The sequence below is a fragment of the Felis catus genome, chromosome F2 (genome assembly GCF_018350175.1).
Source record: "Felis catus isolate Fca126 chromosome F2, F.catus_Fca126_mat1.0, whole genome shotgun sequence".
NCBI lineage: Eukaryota > Metazoa > Chordata > Mammalia > Carnivora > Felidae > Felis > Felis catus.
Window position 1 is genome coordinate 81,883,000 of NC_058385.1, and position 12,185 is coordinate 81,895,184.

Here is a 12,185-nt window from a genome sequence, read left to right on the forward strand (position 1 = left end):
AAAGACACATTTATTCAGCGTCATGATCAGACTATTACATTTAGCAATCAACAGCATGGGTGCAAAAAAAAAAAAACTACGTTAAAAGCCTTTGTTGGAATGCTTTACACTTTCCACAGAACAGAAACTAAAATAACCTGTTATACAATTAGTCACAAATACAGTCCTCGAGTTTTTTGCCCATATACATGAGTGTTGTCTAAAACGTGTCTTCTTTGTAGCAGCTAGGGCCTGCCACCACTGTGCTTGGCTGAGTTCACAAATCTGTTGTAACCTGTAGCCTCCCTGTCACTTCTCTGGCTCTCCTCTCCTGCTAAGCTTTGTTTCCTGGCAGTAATTAAAACCTTCTACCACTGCCATAGCTACTGCTGCTGCTGGAACCGCCATAGATACCTTGGTTTTGTGGTTTGGCAAAGTATTGGCCTCCACCACCTTAGGGGCCAGAGCTTCTGCCTCCAAAATTTCCTCTCTTCATGGGCCCAAAACTTGAAGATTGATTGTTGTAGTTGCCAAAATCATTACAGCTTCCACCACCTCCAAAGCTGCTTTCATTGTTACCAAATCCATTATAGCCATCCCCACTGCCACCATATCTACCACTATCTCAACTGCCACCAAAGCCACCTCACCCACTGAAGTTTCCTCCACAGCCAAAGTTGTCACTCCCACCAAAATCACCTCCACGACCACCACCAAAGTTCCCAGGACCACTTCAACCTCTTTGGCTGGAGGAAGCACGAGCCATCTCTTGCTTAGATAAAGCTTTCCTTACTTCACAGTTGTAGCCATTCACAGTATGGAATTTCTGAATGACAGTCTTGTCTACAGAGTCATGGTCATCAAATGTTATAAAAGCAAAGCCTCTCTTTTTGCCTCTGCCTCGGTCAGTCATGATTTCAATCACTTCCATTTTCCCATACTGTTCAAAATAATCTCTTAGATGACGTTCTTCAGTGTCTTCTTTAATGCAACTGACATAAATCTTTTTCACAGTGAAGTGGGCACCAGGTCTTTGAGAATCTTCTCTCGAAATGAAACAGCCCTCTTTGGTTCTACAACTCTTCCATCCACCTTGTGTGGCCCTGCATTCATGGCTGCATCCACCTCTTCCACAGTGGCATAGGTGACAAATCCAAAGCCTCTGGAGCACTTGGTGTTTGGATCTCTCATTACCACACAGTTTGTAAGTGTTCCCCATTGCTCAAAATGGCTCCTCAGACTCTCATCGGTTGTTTCAAAGCTCAAACCTCCGACAAAAAGCTTCCACAGCTGTTCAGGCTCTTTGGGAGACTCTGACTTAGACATGACGGTGGTGGGAGAGGAGACTTTCATGATGATTACTCCGTGGCGTCCACAGGCAGAAAGCCAAGAGACCCATTTTAGACCTAAAGCACCTTCAGATTGAAAGTAAGAGGATGGAGAACCATCTGTCATGCTAATGGTCAACAAATAAAGTTGAAGTAGCCATACTCAAATCAGACAAACTAGATTTTAAAGCAAAGACTCTAACAAGAGATGAAGAAAGGCATTATATCATAATTAAGGGGTCTAGCCACCAAAAGATCTAACAGTTGTAAACATTTATCCCCCCAACGTGGAACACCCAAATATATAAATCAATTAATCACAAACATAAAGAAACTCATTGATGATAATAAAATAATAGTAGGGGACTTCAACACCCCCTTGCAACAATGGACAGATTACCTAAGCAGAAAATCAACAAGGAAACAATGGCTTTGATTGACACACTGAACCAGATGGACTTAACAGATATATTCAGAACATTTCATCCTAAAGCAGTGGTCACACATTCTTCTCGAGTGCATGTGGAACGTTCTCTAGAATAGATCAGATACTGGGATACAAATCAGCCCCCAACAAGTATAAAAAGACCAAGATCATACTGTGCATATTTTCAGACCACAACACTATGAAACTTGAAATCAACCACAAGAAAAAACTTGGAAAGACAACGAATACTTGGAGATTAAAGAACATCCTACTAAAGAATGAATGGGTGAACCAAGAAATTAAAGAGGAAATTTAAAAGTACATGGAAACCAATGAACATGAAAACACGACAGCCCAAAACCTCTGGGATCCAGCAAAGGCAGTCATAAGAGGAAAGTATACAGCAATCCAGGCCTTCCTAAAGAAGGAAGAAAGGTCTCAGATACACAACCTAACCTTACACCTAAAGAAGCTGGAAAAAGAACAGCAAATAAAGTCCCAAAGCAGCAGAATACAGGAAATAATAAAGATTAGAGCATAAATCAATGCTATCGAAAACAAACAAACAAACAGAACAGAACAGATCAATGAAACCAGGAGCTGGTGCTTTGAAGAATTAATGAAATTGATAATCCCCTAGCCAAACTGATCAAAAATATAATGGAAAGGACCCAGATAAATAAAATCACGAATGAAAGAGGAGAGATCCTAACCAACACTACAGAAACACAAACAATAATAAGGGAATATTATGAGCAATTATATGCCAACAAATTGGGAAATCTGGAAGAAAGGGACAAATCCATAGAAACATGTAAACTACCAAAACTGAAACAGGAAGAAATAGGAAATTTGAGCAAACCCATAACCAGTGAAGAAATTCAATCAGTAACCAAAAATCTCCCAACAAACAAGAGTCCAGGGTCAGATGGCTTTCCAGGGGAACGCTACCAAATATTTAAAGAAGAGTTAACACCTATTCTTTTGAAGCTGTTGCAAAAAACAGGAATGGAAGGAAAACTTCCAACCACATTCTATAAGACCAGCATTACCTTGATTCCAAAACCAGACAAAGGCCCCACTAAAAAGAACTACACACCAATTTCCCTGATGAACACGGATGCAAAAATTCTCAACAAGATACTAGCCAACTGGATCCAACAATACATTAAAAGAATTATTCACCATGACCAAGTGGGATTTATTACTGGGATGCAGGGCTGGTTCAATATCCACAAATCAATCAGTGTGATACATCACATTAATAAAAGAAAGATTAAGAACCACATGATCCTCTCAATAGATGCAGAAAAAGCATTTGACAAAATACACCATCCATTCTTGACAAAAACCCTCAAGAAACTATGGATAGAAGGATCATACCTCAAGATCATAAAAGCCATATATGAAAGACCCACAGCTAATATCATCCTCAGTGGGGAAAAACTGAGAGCTTTCCCCCCTAAGGTCAGGAACAAGACAGGGATGTCCATTCTTGCCACTGTTATTCAACTTAGTATTGGAAGTCTTGGCCTCAGCAATCGACAACACAAAGAAATAAAAAGCATCCAAATCAGCCAGGAGGAAGTCAAACTTTCATTCTTTACCAATGACATGATACTTTATGTGGAAAACCTAAAAGACTCCACCAAAAAACTGCTAGACCCAATCCATGAATTCAGCGAAGTCACAGGATATAAAATCAATGCACAGAAATCAGTTGCATTCGAATACACCAATAATGAAGCAGCAGAAAGAGAAATCAAGGAATTGGTCCAATTTACAATTGCACCCAAACCCATAAAATACCTAGAAATAAACCTAACCAAAGAAGTGAAAAATCTTTACGTTGAAAACTATAGAAAACTTATGAGAGAAATTGAAGAAGACACACACACACACACACACAATGAAAAACATCCATGCTCATGGATTGGAAGAAGAAATATTGTGAAAATGTCAACACTACCCAAAGCAATCTACATATTCATGCAATCCCTATCAAAATAACACCAGCATTCTTCACGGAGCTAGAACAAACAATCCTAAGATTTGTATGGAACCACAAAAGACCCCGGATAGCCAAAGCAATCCTGAAAAAGAAAACCAAAGCTGGAGGCATCACAATCCCAGACTTCAAGCTGTACTACAAAGCTGTCATCATCAAGACAGTATGGTACCAGCACAAGAACAGACACTCAGATCAATGGAACAGAATAGAGAACCCAGAGATGGACCCACAAACATATGACCAACTAATCTTTGACAAAGCAGGAAAGAATATCCGATGGAATAAAGACAGTCTCTTCAGCAAGTGGTGTTGGGAAAACTGGGCAGCGACATGCAGAAGAACGAACCTGGACCACTTTCTTACAGCAGACACAAAAATAAACTCAAAATGGATGAAAGGCCTAAACGTAAGACAAGAAGCCATCAAAATCCTCGAGAAGAAAGCAGGCAAAAACCTCTTTGACCTTGGCCACAGCAACTTCTTACTCAACACGTCTCTGGAGGCAAGGGAAGCAAAAGCAAAAATGAACTACTGGGACCTCATCAAAATAAAAACCTTCTGCACAGCAAAGGAAACAATTAGCAAAACTAAAAGGCAACCGACAGAATGGGAGAAGATATTTGCAAATGACATAGCAAATAAAGAGTTAGTATCCAAAATCTATAAAGAACTTATCAAACTCAACACCCCCCCAAAACCGAAATAATCCAGTGAAGAAATGGGCAAAAGACATGAATAGACTCTTTTCCAAAGAAGACATCCAGATGGCCAAAAGACACATCAAAAAATAATCAACATCATTCATCATCAGGGAAATACAAATCGAAACCACATTGAGATACCACCTCACACCTGTCAGAATGGCTAAAATTAACAACTGAGGAAACAACAGATGTTGGCAAGGATGCAGAGAAAGAGGATCTCATTTGCACTTCTGGTGGGAATACAAACTGGTATAGCCACTCTAGAAAAGAGTATGCAGGCTCCTCAAGAAATTAAAAATAGAACTACCCTGTGCTAGCTTCGGCAGCACATATACTAAAATTGGAACGATACAGAGAAGATTAGCATGGCCCCTGCGCAAGGATGACACGCAAATTTGTGAAGTGTTCCATATTTTTTGAAGAAGACCAAAGCAGGAGGCATCACAATCCCAGACTTTAGCCTCTACTACAAAGCTGTAATCATCAAAACAGCATGGTATTGGCACAAAAACAGACCCATAGACCAATGGAATAGAATAGAAACCCCAGAACTAGACCCACAAATGTATGGCCAACTCATCTTTGACAAAGCAGGAAAGAATATCCAATGGAAAAAAGACAGTCTCTTTAACAAATGGTGCTGGGAGAACTGGACAGCAACATGCAGAAGATTGAAACTAGACCACTTTCTCACACCATTCACAAAAATAACCTCAAAATGGATAAAGGACCTGAATATGAGACAGGAAACCATCAAAACCCTAGAGGAGAAAGCAGGAAAAGACCTCTCTGACCTCAGCCATAGCAATTTCTTACTTGACACATCCCCAAAGGCAAGGGAATTAAAAGCAAAAATGAACTACTGGGACCTTATGAAGATAAAAGCTTGTGAACAGCAAAGGAAACAACCAACAAAACTAAAAGGCAACCGATGGAATGGGAAAAGATATTTGCAAACGACATATCGGACAAAGGGCTAGTATCCAAAATCTATAAAGAGCTCACCAAACTCCACACCCGAAAAACAAATAATCCAGTGAAGAAATGGGCAGAAAACATGAATAGACACTTCTCTAAAGAAGACATCCGGATGGCCAACAGGCACATGAAAAGATGCTCAATGTCGCTCCTCATCAGGGAAATACAAATCAAAACCACACTCAGATATCACCTCACGCCAGTCAGAGTGGCCGAAATGAACAAATCAGGAGACTATAGATGCTGGCGAGGATGTGGAGAAACGGGAACCCTCTTGCACTGTTGGTGGGAATGCAAATTGGTGCAGCCACTCTGGAAAACAGTGTGGCGGTTCCTCAAAAAATTAAAAATAGACCTACCCTATGACCCAGCAATAGCACTGTTAGGAATTTACCCAAGGGATACAGGAGTACTGATGCATAGGAGCACTTGTACCCCAATGTTTATAGCAGCACTCTCAACAATAGCTAAATTATGGAAAGAGCCTAAATGTCCACCAACTGATGAATGCATAAAGAAATTGTGGTTTATATACACAATGGAGTACTACGTGGCAATGAGAAAGAATGAAATATGGCCCTTTGTAGCAACATGGATGGAACTGGAGAGTGTTATGCTAAGTGAAATAAGCCATACAGAGAAAGACAGATACCATATGGTTTCACTCTTATGTGGATCCTGAGATACTTAACAGAAACCCATGGGGGAGGGGAAGGAAAAAAAAAGAGGTTAGAGTGGGAGAGAGCCAAAGCATAAGAGACTCTTAAAAACTGAGAACAAACTGAGGGTTGATGGGGGGTGGGAGGGGGGGGTGGGTGATGGGTATTGAGAAGGGCACCTTTTGGGATGAGCACTGGGTGTTGTATGGAAACCAATTTGACAATAAACTTCATATATTGAAAAAAAATATAGAACTACCCTATGACCCAGCAATTGCACTGCTAGGCATTTATCCAAGGGATACAGGTGTGCTGTTTTGAAGGGACACATGTACCCCAGTGTTTATAGCAGCACTATCAACAATAGCCAAAGTATGGAAAGAGCCCAAATGTCCATTGATGGATGAATGGATAAAGAAGATGTGGTTTATATATACAATGGAGTATTACTCGGCAATCAAAATGAATGAAATCTTGCCATTTGCAACTATGTGGATGGAACTTGAGGGTATTATGCTAAGTGAAATTAGTCAGAGAAAGACAAAAATCATGACTTCACTCATAGGTGGAATTTAAGATACAAAACAGATGAACATAAAGAAAAGGAAGCAAAAATAATATAAAATCAGGGAGGGGAACAAACCATAAGAGACTCTTAAATACAGAAAACAAACTGAGGGTTGCTGGAGGGGTTGTGGGAGGGGGGATGGGCTAAATGGGTGAGGGGCATTAAGGAGGACACTTTTGGGGATGAGCACTGGGTGTTACACACAGGGGATAGATCACTGGAATCTACTCCTGAAATCATTATACACTCTATGCTAACTAACTTGGATGTAAATTTAAAAAAATAAATAATTTAAAATATTAAAAAAAAAAAAACAACTCAAGAAAACCCTTCTAAAACTATGTTGGTTTAGCAAGGTTGCAGAATAAAAGGTTAATGAGCAAAAAATTCATTGTATTTCTGTATTCTTACAACCAACAATTGATCATTGAAAATACCATTTATAAAGAGCATCCCGTGCAATACTTAGGGATGATGTTGACAAAAGATGTGTAAAGCCTGTTTGCTCTGAAAGCTGCAAAACACTGCTGAAATACATTGCTAAGGCCGTCCTCATTGATGAGCAGACTTAATACGACGTAGGGGTGCCTGGGGGCTCAGTTGGTTGAGTGTCCAGCTCTGGCTCAGGTCATGATATCACGGATTGTAAATTCAAGCCCCCCATCGGAGTCTCTGCTGTTAGCATGGAACCTGCTTTGGATCCTCTGTCCTCCCCTTTTCTCTGCCCCTCCCCCATGCGTGCTCGTGTGCGGTCTCTCTCTCTCTCTCTCTCTCTCTCTCTCTCTCTGTGTCTCTCTCTTTCTCAAAAATAAACATTAAAAAATAATGAGATGTAAATTCTCCTTGAACTGATCTATGGATTAGGTGCAGTCCCAGCCCATATCCCAAGGGCATTGTTCATGAGGAAACTAGGAGGCTAACTCTGAAATGCATATGGAAATGCGAAGGATCTAAAATCGCTAAGACCATTTTGAAAATGAAGGTGAAAGGTAGAGGCGTCACACGACCCGAGTTTCGGCCTTAATATACTCACAACAGTGTGGTAAGGGCGTCAAGACGGACATGCAGACGGATGCACCCGTCGGAGTGTCCACGGTTAAGGACCCACAGCACCTTGTGTCGGCGAGTGTGTGGAGTGGCCGGAGCCCTCTTCCGCTGCCAGTGGGGATGGGGGAGAGCAGCCTCTTTGGAGAGCAGTTTGGTGGCCCCTCCGACGGAAGAATCCCCCTATCACATGCCCCTGGATTCCACTCCTGGGTTGTACCCAAGCGAGGTATAAACATCTGTCCACGCAAAGACCAGAGGCGATTGCCCACAGCGACATTCCTCATGAGGCCTCAGGCCTGGGAACCTCCCAGATGTCCATCAACAGGTGCGTGGGTGGAGGGACCATGATGTGGCCGTATAACGGAGTCCTGTGGGCAGCAGGAGTGAATGACAGAGACCCCCCCCCCCTGCCCCCCGCAGCAGGGATGTGTCTCTGGATCCTGCTGAGGAAAGAAACCCGAGACCAAAGAGTACGTGCTGTGAGATTCCATTTTATCCAATTCTAGAAAACGTGGGCTGATGCACATGGGGTGTTTCCAGGCTTGGGGGGTGGGCGGCGAATAGCTCTGTTACAAACAGCGCATGCGGTGGTTGCCAGGGGCGGGGCGTGCAGGGGAGGACAGAGGGGGTGCGCAAAGGGGTTGCAGGCAGCTTTGCCGTGATGGGCTGCTCACTGTCTTGGTCGTAGAGGTGACTTCAGGGGCACAGAGCGTGTAAGTCTCATCACGGTGTGCACCCTGGGTGTGTCCACTTTATCGTTACTTCAGGTGTGCCCTGACCGAGCTGAGCAAAGACAGAAGATGTTGGATGGTGACGAAGCCATGGGGGTTGGGGCGGGACACACGTGGGCAAAGCTGGGGACGTGGGTGTAGCTGATGGTGGCACCCGTGTGAAGCTCCTAATTTAGGTGATGTGATGGAGACACAGAGGCAGGCCGAGCAGGCGTTGCCCCCCCCCCAGCAGGTCTGGGCGCCAGAGCCCTCAGGCTCCCCGGTCCCTGCTCCTGCTCCTGCTGGTCCCTCAGCCAAGCACCCTGCAGGGGCCCCGCCAGCCAGGGCCCCTCCTTGCCAGCACCCAAGTCAGGGCTCTGTCCAGCCCAAGGTGAGGCCTCAGAAGGTGGTGGCCGCCCGGCAGGGGGTGCAGGCCTCCGAAGCCTCTGGTCCTCCTAGGAAGGGGCAGGCTGCTTGCTTGGGCATCTGCGGGGGTGCTGAGAACTCACAGGGACACAATGATCCAGTTGCCCAGACCCGGGCAGCAAACCCGGAACCCGGGGAGCGGGGCCCAGATCCAGGCAGTTGGGCCAAGGTAAGTTTACCCACATTGGGTTGACCGCATCCAGGTGAGCTCAACAGCCCCCTTTGCCAGCCTCCCTAGGGTGGAGGTGTGTGTGTGTGTGTGTGTGTGTGTGTGTGTGTGTGTTCTGACCATTTGGGTCACAGGCCTTCTGCCCTGTGGCCCTACCCAAACCTCCCCAGGAGCGTCCTCTCCTGGGGCTGCAGAGAAGATGCCTGGGGAGGGCTGTGTCTCCTCTGGGGGGGGGGGGGGTGACACTAGTATTTCAGGAGTCCTGCACAAGGCCAAGACGGGCCCTGGGTGACAAGTCCCAGGCCCTGGGGGCCTGTGAGGCAGGATGGCCTCCTCCCTCCCCCCTGCACTCCTAAAACAGGAAGACACAACCACACTGGTTTTTGATCATTTATTCCTGTGCAGAGGTTCAAGTAGAAAAATGGAAACCCAACAGAATGAATGTAAAGTCAGAAGGGACACGTGCATCCCCTCGCCTGGGGGGCGGGGCTCCAGGCCATCAGCTCGCTGGCTGCGGCCCCAGACCCTCCTAGGGGGCCCCCAGCCCAGGACGCGGGAACCTCCCCAGTCGTGGCGGCGAGGGAGGGGCTGTGGAATCTCCCAGTCCGGGAGAGGAAGCGACGGGGGGGGAGGGGGGGGGGGGGGGGGGGCCTGGAATTCCCCAGGGGAAGGGGATGGGCAGGTCACAGGCTGGGGGCCGAGAGGAGGGCGGCGAGGAGGAGGCCGAGGGCCAGCGCCAGGCCGGGGGCGGGGCCGCTGAGCCGGCTGCGGGCGGGGGCGCTGCTCTGCAGGCTCTTGTTGCACAGGTCGCCCTGACAGCACCGGGTGGCCGTCACGCCACTGCTGACCTGGCCCTGAAGGTTGTGCGTGGGCGTGCAGGACTCCACGCAGTCCTTCTCCACCAGGTTCCCCAGCAGGGGCTCCACTGGAACGGATGGGCACAGTCAGACTGGGCAGCTGCCTCTCAGCCCCCCGCCCCGCCCCCCTGCGTCTGGCCTCCCCAGCACCCCAAGTCCCAGCTCCCGGCCCCCACCGCCCCCCGGCCGACCCATCACCGACCCGTCCCCACCAGCCTGCCGGCGTCGGGGCCCCTGAGCGGAGCTCTGGGGTGCCCTGCGGGGCCCCCTTCCCTGGCACCGTGCTCCCGGGTCACTCACGTTTGGTTATGGTCCTGCAGTAGCGTGCGCTGGCCGCACAGTCCTGAGCTTTCTCGCAGTTGGTGGAGCTGGAGCACACGTGACAGCGGAGAGCAAGGGCTGGGGGGCGAGGGGCACAGGGGTCACTGTCCGGACGGAGCCCTCTGCCGCCCCTGACCCGCGCCAGGCCCCTCCTACACCCCAGGCCCTGCCAGGGCTCCTGTCTCCCCGGAGGCAGGAGGCGACAGTCCTTGGCTGCCCAGAGCCTGGGACGCCGGGACCCCTTGTGCCGGGAGGAGGGGCTGTGCTGGGCCTGTCTAGAGAGCTGGCGGTGCTGGGTACACGGGGGACCCTTCCCCAGGAACATCACAGAGCTCTGAGACTTGCTAAGAGCAGCTCACAAGACACGACTGCTGCCCCCCCCACCCCACCCCCCGCCCCCGCCAGAGGCTGCCCCCAGCCGGCGGAAGTGGTCTTGAGGACCTGAGTCAAGGCCCAGGGCTTCAGCCTGACCACGCTGAGCCTGTGGGAGGAGGGGCTTCCCCGGGGACCAGACAGTCAGGGGCTGGGTGACCCGAACATTGGTCTTTCCCCAAGGGAGGCATCTCAGCACCGCTCCCAGCCTCTCTCCCTCTGTGTGTCTGATCCCATGGGCTGATTCGAAGATGTTGCGATATTTTAAGTCTGATTCCACTAAGACATGGTTCATTTTGTTTGAAATTCAGTCCAGGATTCCCTGAGCCCAAAGGCCGGTAACCTCAGGCTTCCAGAGCGTGTCCCACAGACCCAAGCTGCCCACCCGCCCCAGCCCTGCACCCTGCCCCTCACCCACCTGGCCCCGCGGCTACCGCCAGTGCGACGAGGAGCAGCAGACCTGGCTTCATCTTGGGGTGTCTCCGGGAGCAGTGGGGGCCCCTCCTCTCTGGAGGCCTTATAGCTGGGGCAGGTGCTGGTGGGAGGGACCAAGACGGGCAGGTGGCCAGGCAGTAGCGTTCCACCGGCCCCACCCTGGCTGGCCCACACCCACCCGCCCAGCGCGGCCTCCCCTGCCACCTGGAGGGACCTCTGCCCCTGGCTGCCTGCCCCCCAGGGCAGGGGGCTTCCCTGCCCCCACCTCCGGGCGAGGGACAGAGGCCTCCGCTGGCTCTGCAGCTCACTGCGTCCTCTTCCTCTCTCCGGCTCTCTGTCCGACCCCCGGATCATTTTGTCTCAGACCTGTCACCTCCTCCCTTGCGACCCCCACCCCCAGATAAGGTCAACAGGGTCACAAGCCTGTGCAGGTGCCCTGTGGGCGCCCTGGGCGGTGCCCCCCCGCGCTGGCCCTGCCTTCCTGGGCTCGGGGCTCAGGATCGCCAGGCCCACCCATGGAGCCCTGGGCAAAGGACCCCACGGAAGGAAGGCACCTTGCTGAGATGCCAGGACCTCGGGGTAATGAGAGGAAGAGGAGCAGGGTGGGCTGCGGGCTCGGCGTGTGGAGGCTGGATGTGCCTGCAGAGAGGCGAGCGTGGGACCAGGGGCAGGACCTGGGGCACTGGGGGAGGGGCAGGGGCAGGGCTGATGGGGGAGGGGACGGTGCCGAGGCAGAGATTCGACTCGCTCTCCAACTGGGAGAAACCGAGGGCCCCTCAAGTCTCCAACAGCCCTTCCTTCCACCCTCCCACCAAGGACTCTGTCCACCGTGCCCTGGGCCCCGGCCCTTCCGGAGGAGCCCCAGCCTTCACCCTGCTCCGGGACCCGTGGCTGTCCGTCTCTTGCTCTGGTCCCGAGGGCAGTGAGCTCTTCCAGGCCAGGGGCTGTGGGTGCCCGGCAGATCCCCCTAACTTCACCTCACAGTGCTCGCGGGGACGGGGGGGCGGAGGGGCTTGGCCCTAAGCACAGGGGCCGCCCTCCCCCCGCCCCGTAGGTCTCCTTGCCGGCCCTGGGCCCCCGCTGCCGCTCTGCTAGGCCAGCTGGACCCTGCTGGGTGGTGCGGGTGGGCCCTCCGAGGCCTCACCCTGTCCCTGCCCTGGCAGGCCGAGCCGACTGTGGGTGCGGGTAGGGCCA

The 12,185-nt window shown here is 49.9% G+C and overlaps 1 protein-coding gene, 1 non-coding gene and 1 pseudogene across 2 annotated transcripts; 1 reads left to right on the plus strand and 2 right to left on the minus strand.

Moving 5' to 3' along the window:
- LOC105260307 lies at positions 1-1,397 on the minus strand (annotated as a pseudogene).
- A 3,362-nt stretch (positions 1,398-4,759) lies between these two features.
- LOC111558627 lies at positions 4,760-4,866 on the plus strand. Its single transcript, XR_002739709.2, has one exon. It is a non-coding gene; the product is annotated as a U6 spliceosomal RNA (small nuclear RNA).
- Positions 4,867-9,383: 4,517 nt separating this feature from the next.
- LY6D (lymphocyte antigen 6 family member D) lies at positions 9,384-11,091 on the minus strand. Its single transcript, XM_023248307.2, has 3 exons — positions 10,975-11,091; positions 10,164-10,262; positions 9,384-9,931 (listed from the first exon to the last, which is right to left on the minus strand). Exons 1-3 carry the CDS (start codon positions 11,024-11,026, stop codon positions 9,690-9,692), a joined length of 393 nt encoding a protein of 130 aa, XP_023104075.1. The 5' UTR covers positions 11,027-11,091; the 3' UTR covers positions 9,384-9,689.
- Positions 11,092-12,185: the final 1,094 nt, after the last annotated feature.